This window comes from Hylobates moloch, unplaced genomic scaffold (assembly GCF_009828535.3).
Source record: "Hylobates moloch isolate HMO894 unplaced genomic scaffold, HMol_V3 SCAFFOLD_3, whole genome shotgun sequence".
NCBI classification, from domain to species: domain Eukaryota; kingdom Metazoa; phylum Chordata; class Mammalia; order Primates; family Hylobatidae; genus Hylobates; species Hylobates moloch.
In genome coordinates this window covers 21289763-21313974 of record NW_026652278.1, presented here as the reverse complement: position 1 = coordinate 21313974, position 24212 = coordinate 21289763, and the positions used below count along the sequence as shown (strand labels likewise).

Here is a 24212-nt window from a genome sequence, read left to right as displayed (position 1 = left end):
GGGAGTACTTTAAATAGCAAAGCATTTAATCCTTTAAAATCATGTTGTAATTTTTAAAGTTGATTTCCTAGGAGCTTTTTGGGAATTCACCTGGTGTGGGGTATCTCCTGTCTCTGTGTGCCTGGCCTGGCTACAGTAACTCCATATTCAGTATCTACCAAGTCCTAGCCCCTCACAATGCCATGAGACCCAGATGTCTTTCTGACAGTTACTCTTTCAACCTCTACATTTCACCATTATGTAAAATTATTTCCTGGGCCCTGACAAGATTTTATCTTTAATAAAACTGAATTAAAACAGCAAGCACAGGCACACCATTTCAGCTGACCCTCCTGGTTCAAAAGATTAGAATAAAGAAGTGCAACGAATTGTCACGAAGAGAAAGAACTAAATGCAAGGTTGTTGCCAATAAAAACTAAGTTTCATCCTGACCAGAAACAATGATTGTGTTCCATTGCCCATTTTAGATATACTCTCCAAATTTAATTTCTTGCCTTGTGTCTGCAGTGAGAGGGAACTTCTATGGGAGAATGTTAAGGAGGCTAGAAGCCTCCTACAAAACAGATTGTACAAAAATTCCTGGCAGGGCACGGTGGCTCATGCCTGTAATCCGAGCACTTTGGGAGGCCAGGGTGGGTGGATCATGAGGTCAAGAGATTGAGACCATCCTGGCCAACATGGTGAAACCCCGTCTCTACTAAAAGTACAAAAATTAGCTGGGTGTGGTGGCACGCGCCTGTAGGCCTAGCTACTCGGGAGGCTGAGGCAGGAGAATTGCTTGGACTTGGGAGGCAGGGGTTGCAGTGAGCCAAGATCAGGCCACTGCACTCCAGTCTGGGCGACAGAGGGAGACTCTATCTCAAAAATAACAACAATAACAAAATCCTGACCCGGAGGCAGAAAGACACTTTGTGTAAAAACAAACAAATGAAAAAACAGCCTGTAGTTTAGAGCCTTAAAGCATGATGTAGTTTTGGCCCTGTTAATATCATTACTGTCCCAGGATTGCAGGTTTGGAAGTGATCCATTCGGTGTCTTGGAGGGGAGAGGTCTCTCCTGACTGCAGAAGGAGGGGGCCAGGACCACAGCCTGCACAGTGAGGGAGGACAGGGTGGAAGTGCCACCTGTTTCCTCAGCCACAAGAGAAAAGTAAGTTTTCCAACCCAGTGAACACAGTGGGAGACTTCAAAGTGAACCTGACTAAAGCTCACTTCGTGCTCAAAACACTTCCCAAATAAGTGCCATCTCCAGATTCTGTTTCAAAGTTAGTTGTTCTCTCTTCCAGACATGGACCCACCATGTGGGATGCTTAGAGAGTGGATGCTAAGTGACTCCACTGAGCATTTGTAAAACACAATGCTGAAGATCAAGTTGGAAAACCAGCCACACCGCTTGCCAACACCATGACCCTGAGAAATTGCTCACATTCAGGTTACTATTAGGGTTGTTTAGGACCATGATCAGCATGGTGTCTGGAGCATACAATAAAAATACTACCCTATGCTAAGTTGCTGAGTGTGGCTCTGTGCCATAACAAATTTGCAATAAGCGGTAGCACATTCTGGCTATTTTCAACCTCAAAGACTCCCCTCCTGCTCAACTCTGTGCATGAACATTTTAAGAGATCTTCAGCAAAGCCCTTTGCTCACTTTCTCTTCCCCCATCCTGAGGATGTTTTCCTAAGCACTGTTTTCCCTGTGCTTTTGTCAATTGCTCCTAGATGAAGGTTCCTTGGGCTTGCAAACTCCAGAAAGAAGCATGTCACAATGATCAAGAGAAAATGTGAACTCTGTGTTAACAGTCTTTAGCAAACTACTTCACCCCTGAGTCTCAGTTTCATCGCTGGTAGGATGGGGCTAATAGTATCCACCCCAGAGGACTGAGATGATACATACAAAGTGCTTAGCACAGTGCCTAATAATAGAAGCACAAGTCAGTCCTAGATATGTCTGCCACGCTGTTTTGCTGGAGCCAATTAACTTCCGTCCAGTCCACATCATTATGCCATTTGCCAAGCTTCACATCAAACACATGCATGATTCGACTTTGCTGCAGGAAAACTTGGTCATTTTACTGACTTGTCTGTGTTCCATTTGGCTGGTGTTGACAGGACTGTGTCAAACAATGTTGCTTCTGGTCTAAATTCTATCAACTTACTGTGTGAGCACTGGTAATCTTCTCTTCTGTAAAACTTGGAGGCAGAATATTGGGTGACCCTTAATTTCCCTCTGAAGGATGCAGAAGCTTCCTCAGAGCTAAACTTTCTATCCTATGATTCTTTGACATCTTAAAAAGACTGTCTGGCTGGGGAGAGACTGCCCCTCCTGGCACTAGCCAATTCTTAGAGATAACAAAGGACTCAGCCAGGAGCCTACTCTGATATACACACTAATTAATCCAGAGCCATTCCTTCTCAATCTGGCCCATACACCCTCGTAAGCAATATTCCTCTACCTAACTCATCCCAGGGACTGATACCAGAAAACTAGGTACCACTCCTATAGTTTAGAGCCCAATGAAATTATCCAGACTATTCAATTATCAATCCTAAACAGTTCACACTGCCCTGCCCTGCCTTTCCCTCAGAAGCATCAATAAAGGCTCTGACACAAGCCCCCACCTCGCTCCTGTCTTCTGCCTCCTGACCACCCCTGTGTCTTTCCCACGTGGCCCTGTGTGGTGTGTCCCATGCCTCCTGTCTCTACGACCTGTGACTGTAACAAATCGTGTCTCTTCTGTGGCCACACCTGACTGGCCATCACATGAAAGCATACAAAACACACACAGTTGTTTCACACTTGATGGCCTACAAAACACTTCCACCTTCATTAAACCTAATTTCATCTTCAAAAATCCACTGTGCATTTGCTCCTATGCCATATGGAGAACAACCATGTCCACAGAAGTGATGTGACCAGCTCAGAGTCTGTATGCACACAAGAGAGCCAGCTCTCAGTCCTAGATTTACTGACCAAGGGATCAGTTTAAAGGACTGTGTAAAGCTCACACACAGAATTCAACTCGGGCAAGCCTCCTTTTCATAGATTGAGGGCTGAGAAGCACCTCAACGCCAAACTTTGTGGTGTAAGTCACCCAACTGCATGGGAGCTATGCCAGCATCTACAGAGATGGCTAGGCAATGACAAGGCTCAAGGAGCCATTTCCCATTGTAGAAAGAAACATCTCCAGGTACATAAAGGATCTAAGCACTGTTACCTGAAAGCCCAGCTCTGTCCCGTTTACTTGATCACTTTAACACATCCTGGAGGAAAAGCCACTTTAGAAGGGCGTTTATCACCCATGCCTTCTCCCTCATTTTTACTTCCGGAGTATACTGTGCAGAACTGTGAAATGCCCGATTGTGCCAAGTGTCTAGAGCAAGGGTGCTCAAACTTCATGTGTATCACAATCACCTGAGGACTTGTTAAAATACATATTGCTGGTCTCTGGGTTGGGGCTCAAAGTAGTTGCATTTCCAACAAATTGCCCAGGTGATACTGAAATTGCCCAGGTGATACTGAAATTGCCCACGTAATACTGAAATTGCCCAGGTGATACTGATGCTGCTTGTCTGGTAAGCACACTTGACAATCACTGGTCTAGACAGAGCCACCGTATTCCATGGCTCCTTAAAATCCTCACTGTGGGCCCCGTGCTGTTCTACTTTTCCCTTGTTAGGCGAAGGGAGTCAGCACTCTCTTCACCACCACGCACACCTGGAATCATGAAATAGAAGCAGGATGTTTGCCCACCATTTCAACAATGGAGAAATAATAAAGCAGGTAAATTGGGCCTCGAACCCTCCAAAAGTAGGAGAAGAGATGGGCTTTGTAGGATTCTCTCTCTGAGAGAGATTACTTGGGGACAATTGGGCTATTTCTGAGCTCTCCCCAACAAGTGCTAAGATTGGTTCAAGAAGCAGAAGTTAGATGTTTTATAGTGCATAAACATTTCCTTACAAGTAAACTCAAAGACTTAAAATTCTCAGGTGATAAAAACCTGAATATATATTCTTAAGATAGCTTCGTTCTCAATTCCAGCAGGATTCCTTGTCACTAGCAGCTGCAGAGCCCATGGATACAGCAACCATATAGTCTATTATGCACACCTAGACTCTTCTAAGAGTCAAAGAGGGCATTGTTAATAATTACAAAGAAAAAAGAGGGTATGGGCATAGGATTAGCCCACCAGTAAGGAGTGAGAAACAAGGTGAAATACACACTCAGGCATGCTACCTCTGCTCTTGCCTTAGGGAGTCACCTCACTTCTACTAAGTTCTGTATGAAGTATCTTGGCTATGTAGGTTGGGAACTTTCAGCAGGTGGTTGAGGGTGTGTCCACTTGTGTTCTTTCCTTTCTGATTGTCCACCAACCTGCAAGACAAAAGAGGCAAGATGTTTTCCCAGAGGGCTGGAAATTGCGTTTGTCCACTCATTTACTCTAATCACCTGTCATAGGTAGCCCACTGCCAGCAGCAAATGCTAGTTTGTTTTGATACACACTTTCTTTGACATGGGCACAGGAGTGAGTCAGATGTCAAAGGCTGACCCAGACGTGTTCATTGCCTAGTTAAACATCACCAGTCTTCATCAGATACTTGCCTCAAGCTCTAGTCCTGCCTAAGTCAGGTGACCAAGGTTAGCTTTCTCTCCCCTGGGGACTGCCTACTAGCTCCTCCTGGAAGGGGCACCTTGAAACTGGTACTTTCATGCTTCTTTTTCCTAGGCCAAAAGATACAAACTGGCAGTTGGCAAGATAGAAATGTCCTGGAAAGGCAATTTACTTGATTCATATATGTTGTTGGACCATTGTGTAAAAATTAGATGCTTTCACATAAAAATACAAATTCCAGATTATATTGAAAACATTTTTTTTTTTTCAAATCAGAGGATCAGGCAACACCACCAGGACTATCTGGTAAGGGATGGGAGGCGAGGAAGTGTTGGAGAAGCACGGAGTCGTGACGGTAGACAGGAGACAATAGGGCCATGGAAACTGAGGGGGCAAGAGAAGCCAGGTAGGGGTGTCAACACCACAAGTGCCCTTGTACATGTCAAGGAGGTACGTTGGAATTTTACTAGCTAGGTGTGTAGAAGACAGCAAGGGCTTAAAAAGGAAAATGATAGGACTAAAATTAGAGAGTAGACTAAACAACAAGAGATGAGACTTCAAAATTAACATCCACTTACCTAGTGGCTGTAAAAGTTAGAATTTAGCTACAATAAAAGGAAGGTAACCTCTGGCAGCAGCAAGAGAGTTGCTAATGCAAAGACTGAATGTGCCAGAGTAAGGGCACAGTCACGGCAACATCAGAGGAAATCAAAAGCGTTCAAGTAGAAAGTTTAGGGAGAGAGGCTGGCTGGAGAACGGATGGGATGGTCTTGGGCGTCAATCAGTTTCACAGCCACATCATGCATCCAAAGGACACGGACGTCATCAGCAGGCACACATTTACTACGGTTCCCAAAAGGAACACTCTGGAGATCAGGCTGTATTTGAGAACTTTCAAAGAATCCACAAAATCTGTGCTCTGATAAAAGAAATAATATTCTTGTCAAAAAAGTAAACTAATATTGTTTGAGCAACTGTGATAAACTAGTGGAGAAAACACTTTTTATAAACTTAAATATGTAAAAATACAACAAAAAGCACCAAGCTTAAAGAAATCTTTATAAAAACCCACAGAATCTCCCTAGAATATGAATATTTACTAAATAAAAGGAGAGCAATATCTAAGAAGAAGACCTACATCTCCAAATGCTTGATCAAATTTGGAAAGCTGTGGATCAATAATAAAAGCATGAACTGTAGGTTCACACATTTATGTAAGATATCGTTAAGCATTTTAATAAGTTGCTATATAAAGTCAGAAAACAATAATTGTTCATATAATGAATTATGTAGGAAACTGTTTTAAATACAAATCAAACACATCAAGAATATGTTCAATTTTTGGTTTATTAAAACAAAACTACATTTTCTGTGTTTCTTGCAATACAATAACAAGCCAGCATTTCCAAGTATGTTTTGCTCACAAAATCGCAGTTATTTCACAGTACCTTATAGTAATTCTTTTCACAACAGTCTTAACATTTCTTTGTACAACAGGCAAACAGTTTAATACTTTCCCTCAAGACATTTCAGAGCTTTAGATGTTTAGAAATAAGGTCAAGAATCTCTTTCAAATGCAATCATTAGTTTGTATTAAACTAAAATGCCAGACGGCAAGTCTCAGGTTTCTAAAAAGAGTTTTAAAAAACAGGTTTACAGCCCATAGTAAGTCCTATAAACCTCAACGATAGGTCCTCTCATGTCTAAACACTACAACTATCTGTGGATAAAAATCTGCATTCAAATGTACAATACTTTCTTCTAGATCTGAATTAAAACCTTATTTACCCCAATTCATCCATGTATTCTGATACGTTCAGTGAAAAAGCCAGGATCATTGGGGCTGTTCTTTCTATCAAAGGAAAGAGCGCCGATCACCTACATTATAATTTTCTGTGCTTATTTTCTGTAGGGGAGGAAATACACATCTATTCAACGCCACACTGGATGTTACAAAATACATGCATATTCCGCCCCAGTGCCATCGGTTCATTACCGTTTTGTCTCCTTAAAGAACTATCTAACATAGTGTTTCCCAAAATGTTCTCCACAGGACATTAGTGAGAGGTTCATAAGTATCCCAAAGGAGAAAAAGGTCCTGGTGTCAAAATAGTTTGGGCAATGCTGGGTTAGACAGTTTTTCACTGCCGGATGCCAAGCCCTTACTGCGCTAAAGTGCATTGTAAGTTTCCATGTGCAAACTTAGTTTCCCAGCAACACCATTTCTATAAAACACTGATGAACATCTCACAGAGCACTCATATTACATGGAGTGCTATGGGAAATGCATTTCCCCGTCCAGGTTACTGTCAATTCCACAATTTGGGTTTACTTTCATTGTAATCCCAGAAATATTTTCTCCATTTACCCTCATGACTTTGTGAGATTTAACAGATTTCAGAAGGAAGACTCGATGCCGTCTCAGTTAACAGTTCTACAAATTTCACACTAGTTTTTGCCTTTGTTTTTCATGCATTTTCAGAGTGCATAAATTCCTTCCTCTCTTCTGAATCACTTAGGACATTCTCATTTTTAAAAACAGAGTGCAGCTGCATATTGCTTAATATTGTTTTTTTTTAACTTGACTCACAGTCTTCCCCTGAAGAAGGGTATGCATTTCATGTTACAGAAATGCAATAAACTGTAATAAATTATTTACAAGCACCTAGTTTGTTTAACCTTATGTGGAAGCCATCACTGTTGGAAAACAATGAGAATGTATCTTTTAGCAAAAAGGTGCCATCTGGAAGCTTTATTGTGAAGATGCTTTCGTTTTTTTGTTGTTGTTGTTTTTTTTTTTTTCAGTCATGAGGCACTGAAGAATGAGTTGTGCTGAAATTAACTCAAAGGTCAGCTTGTCTGGATAAGCATAACTTTGGTCAAGGTTTTTCTCCCTTAAAAAAGATTTTCAAAGCACCAGTTAATTACAAAAAGCATGCATGTTTATCCTCACAGTGAGTTAAGTGGTGAGAGAGCTAGCAAATCATACATTGCATTCCCCAAAGCATCTGATCATACTTCTAGAAAACAAACCAACCAAAAGGGAAAATAATGCAAGAGAAGCCATATTTTCTTTGCTTAGGCTGGCAAAGCAGCAGCTCTTTGCAGCAGTGACAGGCAGGGCAGAGTGTCGACTGGGAAGTGAGTCCCAACCTTGAATAACGGTGAGCTTGAGTAATCCTTAATCTACAATTTAAAGGATGAAAAAAAGAGACTAGTGAAATGTTTGCTTCCCCAGATAAGGAACACCCAAGACTCCCTGGGTATCCTCCAAATGTAACCAAGAAAAGTGTTCTTCTACCCTAGTCAATAAAATGGAATGCTAAAACGTGATATCTCATTCAACATCAGAGATACTACAACTGACAATTACTTAACGGTACATCAATTCCTATAAAGAAAAAATATATTTTAAATGCAGAATTTGAGAGGAATCACAACAGCATAGCATTATTGCTACGAGTTTCAAACACGGTATTTCATACCATGTGAAATATCAATCAGCATCCCTCCCTCTCCCAAAACACATGTTATTCATGAGATATTATTAGTGTTTAAAATCCAAGCTTATGGAAGTACAGACTTAATTCTCAGTACTTTTATACTAAATTCAAAGAATCTATGTAACACTCATCTGGAAAAATTCTTAATTCCATAATATCTTGGAGATAAGCAACAGTAAACTGTTGGAAAATGTTTTAACATTACATGATATTTAAAAAATCACCATAATTACCATAATAAACTAATAATTATGCTCCCTGCTCACAAAAGGCACCTACCGATTATGAACAGACCATTTTTCATAATTATTTACCACTATGTGGCATAAGGGTTTAGGCATATAACCCACAAAAATTTGTTGAAAGTCATGGTTGTTCCTCAAAGCTAAAAATCCATAAATGCCTCTAACCATTATCAGTCAGTAGGGCCACCACACACATATACTGGACAGGTTGTGCACAGCACAACTCGAGTGGGTACCAGTCACCTGGACTGGGGTGCAGTACACAATCTGTGTGCAGTACAGAAAGCCCTCATCAGTTGTGACCAGAGCACTGTATTCTAACAGAGTCTGTCAGCTCAAGCTAATCAAGTTAGGAAAGTTGCTATTTGGTTGGAGGATTTCCAAGAAACAGCTGTACCTGTGAGAAGCAGGTATTACCTGAGGGGTGGATGAGGTACAGACATAAAACAGGAAGGGTTCTAAATATTTGCTGGTCATTTAAAACTCAATGGCACTTTTTTATATGAGCAAAAGCCTTCAACACCAGTTTTCTGGCCAAGTTTCCCTAGAATTTTGCCAGCCAAATTAACTTCCTGATGTTAACTATTTGATTACAATATCTCAGTTGCCGACCTAAACTAATATTGTTTGTTTTCAAATAGCTCTTAAAAACATTTTCTAAATCTGACAGCAAAGGACAGCACAGTGATATCTGGGTGTGATGTATACCAGTCCACTCAATTTATAAAGCACTTTGGGATAAAAGGTGCTCCCATTAAAAATGTAGCTACTATTGACAGATAAAACTGAAAAAGAGTGAATGGATGACTCAATTATTTTTAAAGGAAGCATTAACCACTAACCAGATAATATACCAACAAATTACCCAACAGCACGAAGTATACAAGATTCAGTTCTAGAACACAGCTACATTTCTGTGTCCATCACAGTAATTAGTCCTTAAAAGTTGTACTTAAAATGTCAATCTTTAATAAACTCAAAAATAATTTATTGAGATTTCATCTTGTAGTCTACGGATTATGAGTTGCGAATAGAGGCTGAGGTCCCCCCAAGTGTTATCTGCAGGCTGCTGTGTTGATGCAGAGCTGGGAAGATCACAGATTCATGGAGGGAGAAGGCACTTGTCTTCCAGGAGATCACTTTGGGACAGGGCAGGCCTGACCCTGCGACGGCACCTTCAACTCTCGAGCCAGAAGCTGGTACCTACAAGGGACTCATCTCATGACCTTCATTTGCCAATGGTGCCACACATTACCTACAGCACCACAAAACTCAGAATATATTCTAGAAGTTTTTGTCGGTTGCATTGAGGTAGAAAAGTGCTGCTCAGTTCTAAAACAGACACTCTCTTTTGTTTGGTCTCCTTGAAAACCTAAAGAAAAAGTTTAGATTAAATTAAAGGCAAAAAATAAAAAATAAAAAAAATTTCTATTACCAACCTGACCTGTGGTGTCCTAGACCTCAGAAGGCAGTAAAGGCACAGAAAACCATATCCTGGCTTTAAGTAAATGTATGCATGGGTGTGTGTGAGTATGAGGTGGGAGTTTCCAATGCAAGCAAGGTTTTCTTTTTCTTTTTTTTTTTTTTTTGTTTTGATGGAGTTCAACCAACATTAACTATATTCTAAAATTTCAACCAACATAACTATACTCTAAAATTGACTTAGAATAAAATCACAAACAGTCCCTCACAAAAGGCCACTAGTATCTCTATGGAACTTACATTCCCCATGAATCACGAAGGTAAAGGACACCTGAGGATACTTCTAGAAATTCTCGTAAAAATACAAGAAAGTAACTAAAAATCATATGGAATAATTAAGAGCCAAGATTGCGGTCCTAATCCCAAAATCAAAAATCTGAAGTACTCCAAAATCTGAAAGATTTTGAACGTCAATATGATGCTCAAAAGACATGCTCATCAGAGTATTCTGGGTTTCGGATTAGAGATGCTCAACCTGTAAGTCTAATGCACGTATTCCAAAATCCCAAAAAAATCTGAAATCCAAAACATTTCTGGTCCCAACATTTTAGATAAGGGATACTCAACCTGTAGCACCTTGAAACATATTGATACCAGTCATATATAGCAGCTTGGGAATAAATGTAAAACCAGTAAAATTCCAGAACATTCAAATAAATCTACACTGATGGGCTTCACCTTCAACACAGCCCAACCTATCCTACATGCCCCATTCCCAAAAATGCCTTTATCATTAAGCCAGCAGAAATTGCTTCTCTCGGGGTCCACCCCACCACAAAGGTAGCTCAAACAGACTAGATCTAAAGAGAACAGAAGTTAAGATAGCTTTTATACCATAAATGGTGGACACCTACCCCAATATCCTTAAACATTTTCACAGCATTCTTCACAAGACAGTATGTGGCACTCTCAGCTGAAGAGAGAGAATAAAACCCTGTCAAATGGTTAGGCCCAACAAATCATGACAATCCCAGTAGCCACAGTAAGAAAGCATGGGGAGCGAGGAAGAGAATGAGAGCAAGTTAGCAGACGGGGTGGGGCCCCACTTCCACCACTGGCAACCTGTGAGTTCTCAGATGACTGGCTGTTAAACCTACTTTGCTTACACCTACTTTGTCCTATATTGAGGTAAACAAGAAAGGGAGGGGCAAAGAAAAGGGGGTATAGAGAGAGAAATAGGGAGAACAGAGGGAAGTAGAAATACCTAAAACATCCATTTTCCAGGACTGTTGTGAGAATCAAATGAGACAGTGTATAAGTATTCTTTAAGCTACCCAGTGGTACACAGATGATTGTACATCAGTGGAACCAGAGAAAGCATAGGCCTCGAGGTTAGGAAACAAGAATTCTGATCCCGAGATTACCCATTAACTAGCAGTGAGACCTTGTGTATTTTCTTCAACTATAAAATGAGGTGATTAGATTAGATTCCTTCTGGCTCTAAAAAGTGATTCAAAGTAGTTTCAGCTCCAAACTACAACTGTATAAAATACTACTCCCACCCCAATCATACCTTCTAAAACAAACAAGATGGAGTGCTGGCCAAGATGTGCAGCACGTGAAACACACACGTGAGAGTACAAGTAGGTATAACCCCTTGGAAACTGTTTGGTGGTATCTACTAAAGCCTAATATACCCAGAGCCTACAACCAGGCAATTCTGTTCCCACACATATGCTGTATATAGGGGCACAGATGTTCACCAAAAGATGTATTCAAACACGCTCATAGCAACACTGTTCAAAGCAGCTGTGAACTGAAAACAACCCAAATATCCGTCAACAGCAGAATGAATAAAATGTGGTATTTATACAATGGAACACTACACAACAAGAACAAAGGAACAACTATATGCAACATGTATGAATCTCAAAAATAACGTTACGTGAAAAAAGCCAGATGTAAGAGTGTATAACTGTATCATTCAACTTATATAACATGCCAAAGAAGATAACAGTAATACTCTATGGTGTTAGAGGTCAGGATAAGTTTGCATTTTTCCAATTTTCTACAACTAGCGAATTTCTGTAATCAAAAAAAAAAAAAAAAGATTTTAAAAGAACAAATAGTGACTTAACATACCATATACTGCAACATTTCTTTCTGTTCTGGTTATTAGGTATTTGTGCAACTTTTGCAGATACTCAGGTTCTGGAACAGGACCACTGAAGTTGTGAACAAAGATAGCAGCAGAGCTGTAGGCCTCCAGCAAAGGCCCAAGGAGTCTCTGTAAGAAGGTGATAAACTGCTGGTGCTCCTTGGATTGGCTCACCTGAGTGTGCAAAAGCAGGAGATGAAGTCATGAGGAAGGGACAAGAGACACAAGGCAAGTGGACAGAGGACTTTCTCTGGAGAGCCAGTAACGTGAGAAGATGGCCACTCACATCAGCACTACATGAAAGCGGCTCCCTGCCCCTCATGCAGAGAATCTCTGCTGGAAACAACTGCTGGCTTTCAAACACATTCTTTATTGTAATCATTCACTTTTTTATAGTATTTGAGGCTTGTGTTCATTGAACAGCCACCTAGAAGAAATTTTCATAAATGAATGCCCTACTTATGATATGCTGTCATCACTGAAAATAGCTGCTCCTAAGACCAGGCCCTCCACAGTTTGAAGCCTGGGCTCAACAGTCACTCAAGTCTGCAGAAAGACCAATGGAAGACCACCAAGATCATCTCACTCCTTCTGCAGCACCTATTCCCTGCCTCCCCTAAATGGCCTTTGCCCACAGTCCAGCACTGTGGGGAATGATGTCCACTGTGACGGCAGTGCTTTATGGCTGAGAGGCTCTCACTGTACCTACCCAAAACACACTGGTTTAGTGAAGCCCCCTGGAGTGTGAAAGCAAGATCACTGCCCCATCTTGAAACTAAACTAATACCACCCAAGTGAAAAAGAAGACAATTTCTAAATGTCAAAAAAGAGTAATCCTCTTAGAGTATTCAGAAAAGACGGGTCACTATTACTAAGTTCTAAAATTATAAATTAGACAAAATTGATTTTTCTAAATCAGGGACTTTTTTTTAAATCTCAATTATCTCCTATAATGGTATTTGTTTTAACTGACAGCAAAGAGCTTAATATATGAAATTTTGGGAGGGACAGCAAGAGTGACTCAAAAAGAACAACGAGGCCAGTGGCAGCTCAATAGCAAAATAGCTGCCTCATGAGGGGTGCAGGTGTAGGTAAACAGGTATGCATCTGTGTACTTCATAAAACGATGGTGAAAGTCTCACCTATGACATTCATCTTCCTGACTTTTCAGACTCTCCTTTCCTTTTCTACTTAAACTGAATAATTTAAGGTATTAATTCAACTCAAACAGTTTAAGTGTCTTTACCACACAGAAGGTACCAGAGCTAGTTGGGGGATTCTTTAGATATGAAGACATCACCAAGGCTCCAGCTGATCTCACTACAGCATAAACCTCAACATATCCCTGTAATATTCACCAGAATTCTTCACTCAAGTACCTTCAGGTAGCAATCTCGCTGTTCCTCCCCAAAGTCACTGTCTTCATCTTCTTCATCACTTCTCCAAGACAAAGGTTCAGGAAGCTTCTTGTCCCACTGCTGCTCAGCAAGACTAGGACTGATATCTTCCTGGTCATCGTGCTAGGCCAAGGAGATGATGGATAGTAAATAAAGATGCACTGGCACACAAACAACTGCCCAGTGGAGCCAGGACGAGGCAGTCCTCTTCTCTGACCCTTCCTGGCTCTTCTCTGTTTAGCCATTCATAATGTCAATCCACTTCCCTTCCAAACTCAAACTCAGTCAGGAGACAGCAGGAGACAAAAGAAAGGGCGGGTGGGAGGGGAGAGCTACCAGAAAGATCAAATAAAAGTACCCCTATATGTTCTAAATTGATATGTACTTTTCCAGGCCATCTCCTCTACACTAAATCTACCAAAATTAAAATAGAATCTCAAAAATGAAAACTGCAGATGTGCAAGCTACAAGCATACCGATAGGTGTAACATCTCAACTTAGCATACAAACTTCTGGATGTCACAGAATCAAGTCAGGATATGTTTTAGACAACACAACTTACAAATAGGAACCAAAATATTAAATAATCCCAAAGGACACTTATTCTCCCCATTCTTATTTTTCGCTTCTCTACATCTGAACATGACCATATACCAAATGTAATTATTGGTTTGTTCATTTATTTATTTATTTATTTATGAGACTGAGTCTCACTCTGTCGCCCAGGCTGGAGTGCACTGACACGATCTCGGCTCACTGAAACCTCTACCTCTCTGATTCAAGCAATTCTCGTGCCTCAGCCTCCCAAATAGCTGGGATTACAGGCGTGTGCCACCATGCCCAGCTAATTTTTGTATGTTTAGGAAAGACAGCGTTTTGCCATGTTGGCCAGGCTGGTCTCGTACTCCTGACCTCAGGTGATCCACCCACCTTCATCTCCCAAAGTGCTGGGATTACAGGCACATGCCACCACGCCCGGCCAATTATTGGTTTAAATAAGTGGTAGAAAAGATAAGGGAATAAAGAGCAAGTAACTTCATAAAGACAAATAAAGGAAAGCTCTACCTCTTACCTCTGCCACTGTAAGAATGCCATACTGGATAAACTTTCCTACTGTTTCATGGCAGACTTGGTAAAATGTCTGGCAAGGCTGAAAAGAAAAGTCATTTAAATGTAAATGCCACCATTTTATACTTCTTTTTTTTAAGGCAGAAAACATGGTACAAGGTAGCTGCCAAAGTCTTCCATTCTGTTACCTCCGTCACCCCACTGAGCAAGTCCTGTGATTCCCAATGCCCACCGTCTTGATACACACATGGTCACGGACAAAGCCCAATAAGAGACCTCTGTCACTTAACGTTGGCAGAGCATCCAATGCTGCACCACCTGCAAGGGGTACTCCTGAGCTCAATTCTCTCCCTACACCCACAATGTGGCAAGCCCTCTGAAGACTGCTTATCAGCCCCCCACCATCTATTTCTTCTACTTCATAAGACAGTTTCTCTGCAATAGTTATCTTATAATAAATACTGTACATAAAAGTGGTGATTGAGGAAACACAACATTGGAATAAGTAAATAAAAACCAGAGAAAGGACAAGGTCAATCTTAGGAGTCTTATCTGCCCTCATCCCTCCCATCCCACCACCCAATGTTCATGCAAAACAGATTCCCCAGCAGGACCACAAGTACACGTCACACAAAGCACAGTGTGGAGGGGGCGGTACTCCTAACACATGCACTCATCTCATCAACATCTCAAGACACATTCATACAAAAGAAAATATCGGAATTCAAATAAAATATGAATTCTACATGATGATGATTTTGAGAAGAAGGAAATCTACTACTTAATACATATGTCTCATGATAAATGCCTAAAAGTGTTTGGGTATATAATATAAATGCTCATTAGTACTGCTGGGCTTGGTTTTCCTCATTTGTAAATTGAGAGGGGTTGAGCAGATGATTTTCTTTTTTTTTTTTTTTTGAGATGGAGTCTTGCTCTGTCACTCAGGCTGAAGAACAGTGGCACAATCTCGGCTCACTGCAACCTCCACCTCCTAGGTTCAAGTGATCCTCCTGCCTCCGCCTCCAAAGTAGCTGGGACTACAGGCGCGTGCTACTACACCCGGCTAATTTTTTTTTTTTTTTTTGTATTTTTAGTAGAGACGGGGTTTCTCCATGTTAGCCAGGATGGTCTCGATCTCCTGATCTCATGATCTGCCCGCCTCAGCCTCCCAAAGTGCTGAGATTACAGGCATGAGCCACTGCACCCAGCCGAGCAGATGATTTTTAAGGCTGCTTCTGACTCTTACCATCTGTGGTTCCATCATCTACAGGTGGATGTGTTAATTATTTACAAACCACTGACCCAGTGCCTCACACACAATACATGCTCACTAGCTTTGGATGTGACTGCCTGAGATCATTGAGCAATTTGTCCTATCATGCAGGATAGATTCAGTGGAGCAGTAACCCAGAGAGCAAACCAAGATAGTAAATGACATATTGGTTTGGTGGTCACTGAAATCCAGGAGTGGAATATACAGTATCAACAATGGGCCATTCTCTAACAGAAAAACATGGGGGGTTATGTTTTCATGAAAACGCTCAAAAAAAGAGACCAGGCAACACTGAAGAGTCTTCACTCACCAGTGAGATGGTGCCTTCATTGGAGAGAAGGTAGCACAGGCTGGCCGCCTTCCGCACCAGCTGCTCCTGGCTGATCAGGTTAGGCGGGGTGCTGGTGGGCCCCCCCAGTCCCCTCTTGTTCAGAACTGCATAAAGGCTGCAAGCTAAGAAAAGAAAAGCAACAATGAAGTTGCCAGCTCAAAGTCTCCAAGAAAAACTTCAACTGGCTCGGATAACCTTAAGAGATTATTAATACATCAAAAATAATGGCCTGTATTTGGAGAAATTTAAGTAAATCCCACAAGATTAAATTCTCGTGATTCCATATGATCCCAACTGCATCAAAAACCTTCTCCAAAGACATAAGCCCCCTCTTCTCTCCTTCCTCTCTTTTCTCTTAATCACAAATGAGGCCCTCCATTCACTTTGTTGCCCTGTGTATGTCTCATCTCAGTTAGATTTTCAGCTCCTGGATAGCAAGACACTCTACCTCTCCTAAGAAATAAGGGTAATACTAATCAAATGGTAATTCAGTAACTACTCATTGTAGTTATAAACAGTGACATAACAGGAGATTACATTTTCGTTTGAAAACTAAAATTATAGCCACATTCCCTCAAGCAAGGGGCTATCATCCAAATTAAAGTAGATACCACTATGTGTTTTAGGCCTTTTTATTTTCCATGAAAATTACTGAAAATATTTCAAGGCCTGACATACCTATGATGGCCTCCATGATAAAGACATGAAGTACCCCATTGCTGTAGAAGTTGAGTTCAAAGACTGATGGGACAGTTGTGCTGGGGATGATAAAAAACTCATCGTTCCTGCTAGTGTGGGTGATTGTGACACAATTTCCCAGCAGCTGTATGGCATGCATTACTACATCTTCTGAATTTCCTGAGAACCCCAGGTCAAAATCACGAGCCAGGACTTCCTCTTTCATCACAAAGAAGTCTTCAACCAATGTGGAGAGATCAATTCCCTAAAGAAAGACAGAAACAGTATCATGACAGTGGAAAACTTACTTTCCAAAAAGCTGAGAGGCCAACACTCCAAGACTTTCTTTTTGCCTTGGCTTTCCTGCAGCTCACTGCTAGCACATAGAGAAGTAGGGCCAGAACACCAATGCAGAGCGAGTCAGAAAACTATTAAAAAGCTGGTCCTCCAGGAATGTCAAGGTATTACACATGCTAGTGAACACTCTAGCCATGACACATGATATGCACACGTAAGATCACAAGGGGGAGAAAAAAAGCCATCTGCAAGTAAGGAGTGCTTATTTTTTAGCAAGATTTCCTTCATTTTAAATATTTATCTGACAAATATTTATTTGGTGCCTATATATATTGGCACTGTTTGGTGTTGAGAACATGACTGAACAAGACTGCTGTGGTCTCTTCCATCATAAAGCTTAGACAAATGTATTTTGGGAGGATAAAGGGTGGGTTCTAAAATGCCAGTCGATTCGTTTGGAAAGCATTTGCTATCAGAATACATACCACATGTTAATGAGACAGACCTTATTTACATTAACAGTATTAATCAAGCAATAGCTTAGTACTACATATATTAAGCAGTCTGTTTTGTTTTGTTTTTAAATGTAGATTCTTCCTCCACGAAGTTGGTAAGCTCCTTTGGGCAGGGTCCTCAGCTTATTTTACTGTTTACCTTATACTACTAGCCATGAGTGGGCCAAACCTGCCCCTGAATATGTATCTGAGCAGCTGACAAAACATTCTCCTGCTTCCTACTTAACTGCAGGTGACATTGCAGACATACCTGCCTGTGTCTGTAGAGGAGCAGGCAAGCCACAATGTGTGTGGACATAATGGCACAGGACTTGCTAGCAGCTGGAAGGCAAACACAAAGCTTTTTTTAGTTGCACTTTTTAGAAACATAGCTGAACTTTTTTGAAATACCTAAATTTTAAACAGGAGTATTTAAAACTGTGAAAGTCTTCTATCACATTTCCCATTCGTGTGATTTACCAAAAGGAAGTTATAATACTAGTGTTCTGGTATAATGGAACCTCATTAGAGATCACTATTCATTATACAACAGACTAAGACAGGTCCACCTTCAATCCAGGCCAATGGAATTTAGTTACTGAATGATGAAGAGACACTTTTATTGAAGTATCAAGACCCAAAGTACAAGCCTGTTTTAGTTCTACAGGATTTCCCATTTCCATAATCCTTGACTTGCTCCCACCTACAGTCTATTATAACTACAACTCCACTTCACTCTTCTTGCTGGTATTCACCATATTAAAACGAAGGTGTAGTAGAAGGATAACAGCTGACTTGAAGTCAGAAAAATCTGGGCTCAAATCCTAATTTACTCATTAACTAACTTCATGACTTGGGGCAAATTACTTAAATTCCTGGCCTCACTTTCCTCACTGATAAAATGAAAATACTACCTAGCTCATTAGACCACATGAGAATAAAATGACTGGCCCGGCACAGGAGCCACAGTAATGGGTGCTCAATATATTTGTATTTCTTCTTTCAACCTGACCCAGAGGTAAGAAGGAAGGGCACAGACACAGGTTTGAGAATGACTACAGTGCACACCCCTACACTGAATTCGCATAAAATTATAATTATGTAAATCAAATCTGAGAACACCCATGGAATAATTTGAAATCACGATAACATTTGTGAGTTTTCTAAGATAACAATAAATTTATGAATACTTCATTCACCACTCGTAATTGAAGTTGTCTCCAGTGTTTAAAAAAGGTACTCAGTACTATATGTATAGCTATTAAAAATATTTATAAAGAATTTTTAAATGTGAATATTGTGTTATAAATGGAAAGCTGCAGAATACAGAACTGTAAAAAATATTTTTAGAGACTACACAGCAACACCACTGGTTATTTGGGTAATGGGTTTTTGCTATCCATTTCATCTTTATTTTCAAACTTTTTAACAATAAGGTATTATTTTTTGTATCCAGATTTTAAGCAGGATAGAGACATAATCAAATGTGCTTGAGAAAGAATCCTCTGACACAAAATCAAGCAGGAATAGGAGCCTCCAGAATGGGAGGAGCAAGGTGAGGGAGGAAGGCCTCCCCAGTAGCATTGGAAGGGGGCGCTGAGAGTATCATCAGGGTCCTGGCCCAGAGAGCAGCAAGAAAGAAATCACAATGAGGCCGAGCACCAAAGAACCACTGTGCTGCCTTGGGATTTTAAAGCAGCCTCCACAACAGTACACAATTGTACAGCCTGGAACTTAAAGAAGACTGGTCCTGCAGTGAACTCACACTCCTCTCTAGGTTCACTTTAATTATTTGTGTATAACCATCCCACTGACATGAACATAAGCTCATTGAGTTCAGAATCATTAATTATTCATTTTGTATTCTCCACGGCTAAGGCAAAGCTTTTTATACAAGGCCACTCATATTTGCTGCATTACAAAAACTCATGGGGTCAAAGGAGAAATGGACATGCAACTATAAATCTAGACGCTGTACCACAAATTAGTTCAAGTAGTTCAAAGAAAACACATTAATGAGCAACAGAGGCAACAAATCATTTTAATAATAACTATCTTTAAAAAGCACAACAACTACCACATGAACACCTACTAATTACCAGACACTGTATAAGATGTTTAACTCCAACTAGCTCAAATCCTCACGGTATCACCTTCTTTCTAATAACTTACCTATCACCATCTGTGAATTAATAGAAGTGGAAACTAACCTCAGCAGATTACAAAACCTGTATAGTCTGCACTACACCATGATGAATCTAAATTGTAGAATTAAAGAGTCTGGTATTCTACTTACTGAATAGAATATGCTCAGCCAGATTTGCAATCAACCTCCTTCGTAGGGATTCATCTGTTGCATTTCTGGACTCATTAATGGACGTGTCTCTACCTTCATCAGCAGCATCATTGGGTCTAAAAAGTGTTTCGAAAATCAACACACAACTGCACTCTTTTACAAGGCAAACCATGTGGAACTCATCTTTAAATGAATTAGATACTTTAAATTACTATATATTTTAAATTTAAACCACACACAGATTATTTCTATGGGTTATTTTCCTCCATAATATACTATATAATGGCCTGGCCAAAACATATTATTTAGTTATGACTAAATAGTCTGTTGATACATCACTTTCAAAACCACTGGCAGAAAGAATACATAAAGCAAGATGCCTTATTTTAAAACATTTCTGAAAATTCAACACTTCCACATATTAAAGGAAAGGCTTCATATTCAATTTCTCTAAGTTAAAATTCAATTTGAATTCAATTTGAATTCTGAAAAATTCAAACAGCAAAATTCTTTCATACGGTTCACTTACATACAATATGCATAACCTACTACCAAAAAAACTCAGTTCAAGCATTCAAAAAGCATAAATCAAATAAGAACTCCTATATCAGTCACAAAATCAAAAAGATTTTATAAGCAAATAATTAAAAACTTCCAAACTAATATGAAAACATGTCATCTCAATATCCTTTATTGGACTAAGAGAAAAGTTACTTGAGCAAAGAAGTGAAAATCAGAATGTGCACATTTTTAATAAGGTTAATCTATGCAATACAAGAAATAACAGATGTTTGGTAGCTTGATTAGGATTAAAAAATTCTACAAATTTTACCTTGAAGGAAGTATAGCTGGTAACAACGCTTGCTCCAGAGAAAGTGGAGCAGACACCGGTTTCTGACTTTGGCTTTCTAAATATTCCTGGAGAAAAAAAATACAACATGATCATTTACCCTCACTTTCGAACCAACATATAAAATGTAATTTCATCTTCCAAAGGTTAAAAGGCAGTTGTTTATGAAATAAGCCATGCTATAGAGCATGGGAAATACTTTCTATATCCTAAACTGTCTTCAGAAGTCCAGAATGATTCACAGAATGTTGCTAAGCATGAAACTGAACTTGAACACTGAAGACACAAATAGGATGCTTAAACAAAATCATTTTAAAATTAAAAGAAATTTTTAACTTTTCTCACACATCATCATAAAATTGACATTCTTAATATCATTAATAGTGATGATAGACATAATCATACTTAAAAAAATCTGGCAACCCAAGGGTCACATTATTTTCAAAAGAACCTCAATCTAAAAGCAAATCATAATATGACAGAGGAGCTATGTGACCATTTAAAAAATAAAGAAAAAGAAAAGTGGCAAGAAATGATGAGATTCTAAAAGATCAAAGCGTTTAAGGTTAGCAAGCATCTACCACAGCAGCTGGAATCTCTTAAAGTTAAGCCAGGAAGTAGAATAAAAGCAGAGGCGGGACCTTCTGCTCCTTAACCCTGGGCTCCCTACTTCTGTACCCATTCTTCTCCTTCTCCTTTACAATTTGAATATCTTAAGAATTTAAGACAGCAAGGGCCTCAGGGACATGCCAGTCCAAGACTTTCAATGAGGATGGCACTATCCTTTGGGATGTGTGGGTACTGGATTCTACACAATAGGACATAGAGAGCATTATCCTGTCAAATTTGCCCAGCTTTGGCTGCCCGAAGTGGCTCACACCTCTGATCCCAGCACTTTGGGAGGCAGAGGCGGAGGTGGGCAGATCACCTGAGGTCAGAAGTTTGAGGCCAGCCTGGCCAACATGGTGAAACCCCGTCTCTACTAAAAATACAAAAATTAGCCAGGTGTGGTAGCGGGCACCTGTAATCCCAGCTACTTAGGAGGCTGAGGCAGGAGAATTGCTTGAACCTAGGGGCAGACGTTGCAGTGAGCTGAGATTGCGCCACTGCACTCCACCCTGGGCGACAAGAGCATGAAACTCCGTCTCAAAAAAAAAAAAAAGTTACCCAGCTTTTAGGGGAGGTGTTTGGAAAAATTTCCCCTAAAGGCAACTTTAAAACATAAGATATAAATACATATTATAAAGGCACACGCAAGATTCACATGAATTTTTATTTTTTTACAATTATTTATTCATTTATTCATTCATCCATCTCAAAATTTTTTTGGCTTTTGGGGATTTTTAATTGATATATAATAGTTGTACATATTTTGGTGTACATGTGATATTTTGATACCTATATACAATGTGTAATGATAAAATCAGGGTAATTGGGATAACCATCACCTCAAACACTTACCTTTTATGTGTGTGTTGGGAATTACAATTCTTCTCTTTTAGTTATTTTGAAATATACAATAAATTACTGTTAACTATAATTTCCGTACTGTACTATCGAATACTAGAACTTATTCCTTCTACCTGTTTTTTGTTCCCCTTAGATGGTCATGAATTAAAAAATAATAATAATAGCAATAAATGTTGAGCCTGATATCTCCCAAAAACAGATACTCGCTCTCCTTTGTCAAGGCAAATTTTGTAGAAAAATTTAGGCAACACCACCTTTGTCATAGTCCTCATTTTACAGGAGAGCAGCCCCAAGTTACACAGAGATGTGCTGTTAGAGTCAGCACTGGAGCCTCCTGACTCCAGGTCGATGCTTCAACATGGTTGCATTTCAACAGACACTCACCTTTAAGGAAAACGGCTGTGCAAAATCCACTCGGACACAACCATAGTTTTTTCGTAACATTCTAATAACACCTCTTGCTACACTCCACAGGCTCTCATTCTTCTTAGGTTTGCCCTAAATTCCAATAGTGAGAATAACATGGTGAGAAATAAAGCCAACACATACACAAACATTCTATTATCCACAGAATAATTTGTTTTATGGAAACTGTAAGTTCATCTTGAACAATGAAGAAGGAAAGGAGGTAGTCATTAACTGCGGCCTGTCAGAAAATGTTTAGTATTCAAAGATGCGCAAAGATGTAATCAAGTCATTGGGAGATGGAATTCAGTCAATGAAAAACAAAACATTTAATACTATTTCATTTAGTATCATGTTCACACAATTCACAAAAATACAATTGCAAATGAAGGAAAAAATGACATAGCCTGGAAAACTGTTCTGTGGTTCTTAAATAAGAATAAAACATCAAAGAGGCCATTTATCTGAGGTCTGATGATCACCAGAGTCTAAATGTCTAATATTAGGCAAGTAATTGCAAATCCAGCCTCACAGTGGCCTTTGAGCTGAGTATTCATTCAGTAAACACCTAGTATCTATTACACATAAGGCACAATGACAGGACATATAATGCACACAGACTCAGATATGAACTCCTGAGACACAGTCAGGATGAGTAGGGTATACATCAAGGACAGATTCATAGAACACAAGGAGAAGAGTGTCATACAGATCATATCACTTAATTTGTAAGCCTATCACCTAATTTCTAAAGCCTTTGATTGTCAGATGTCCTTGAATTTCTGACATGTCTGGAGCCGTAAGCTTGAAATAAGTACCTCAGCCAAAATTTCCACAATAAATAAGAACAAAACTAAATTCCTCTTGAACGTTAACTGCTGACTGGAGTGGTAAGCTGGTAAAATCATTCTGATAAAGTGGTTGGCAGTAACTACTAAAGCTGAAAATACATATTTTTTAAGACCAATCAGTTCTTCTCCTAGGCACATACCCAACAAAATGAATGTATATGGTCATCAAGAAAAAAATCCAAGAATGATTACAGCCAAATATTTTGTTAACAGTAGAATAAATTATGGTATACTCATACACTGGAATACTACACAACTATGAAAAGGAATAGACTACATGTAACAATGTGGATGAATCTCACAAACACCTGCTTAAGCAAAGGAAACCAGATGCGTACAGACCACATATTATCCAATTTATGTAGGTGCAAAAATCTGCAAAACTAACCTAGTCTGTAAGAAATGAAATTAATGATTATCCTTGAGGGATGATGATAGGAGAAGCACAAGGAGGGTTTCAAAGGTCCTGGTAATATTGTTCATTGATCTGGGTGCTAGTTGCATAGATGTATTCACTTTGTGATAATTCAAGCTACATGCTTATGATTTATATACTCTTTTGTAACTACTATACTTCAATAAAAAGGTGTACTGAAAAAGTCATTGCTACTTCTCAAATTAATCTGTAGGTGTTTTTGCCAACATGACCCCACAAGTTCTTCAAGCCCAATTTAAAATATGCACATATTCATTAAGCCCTGGGGAGAACAAACCGCAGATAACCTTCCACAGCACAGATGGCAACACGGTGGCAAGTCTTCTCCCACTTCCCAATCCCATGACCAAGGTCAGCACTGATAAATCTAACCAGGTCACTTCTGCCAAGCTCAACAAACACCACATAAGCACTACCAATCAAG

General features: G+C 39.7%; 1 protein-coding gene across 3 annotated transcripts in view; it reads right to left on the bottom strand.

Annotated features, from left to right (window-relative positions):
- Window positions 1-5942: 5942 nt before the first annotated feature.
- The window catches only part of GPAM (glycerol-3-phosphate acyltransferase, mitochondrial), a 71322-nt gene continuing 53052 nt past the window's right edge, over window positions 5943-24212 (bottom strand). For all 3 annotated transcript variants that reach the window (XM_032177921.2, XM_058436022.1, XM_032177915.2), the window contains 11 exons: window positions 22481-22594; window positions 20609-20694; window positions 19777-19892; window positions 17752-17822; window positions 16690-16954; window positions 15991-16133; window positions 14409-14486; window positions 13319-13459; window positions 11924-12113; window positions 10696-10754; window positions 5943-9731 (listed from right to left, as the gene is read on the bottom strand). In XM_032177921.2, coding sequence (XP_032033812.1) covers window positions 9615-9731; window positions 10696-10754; window positions 11924-12113; window positions 13319-13459; window positions 14409-14486; window positions 15991-16133; window positions 16690-16954; window positions 17752-17822; window positions 19777-19892; window positions 20609-20694; window positions 22481-22594 — 1380 coding nt within the window. In that variant the 3' untranslated portion in view covers window positions 5943-9614. The remainder of the gene's footprint in view (window positions 9732-10695; window positions 10755-11923; window positions 12114-13318; window positions 13460-14408; window positions 14487-15990; window positions 16134-16689; window positions 16955-17751; window positions 17823-19776; window positions 19893-20608; window positions 20695-22480; window positions 22595-24212) is intronic.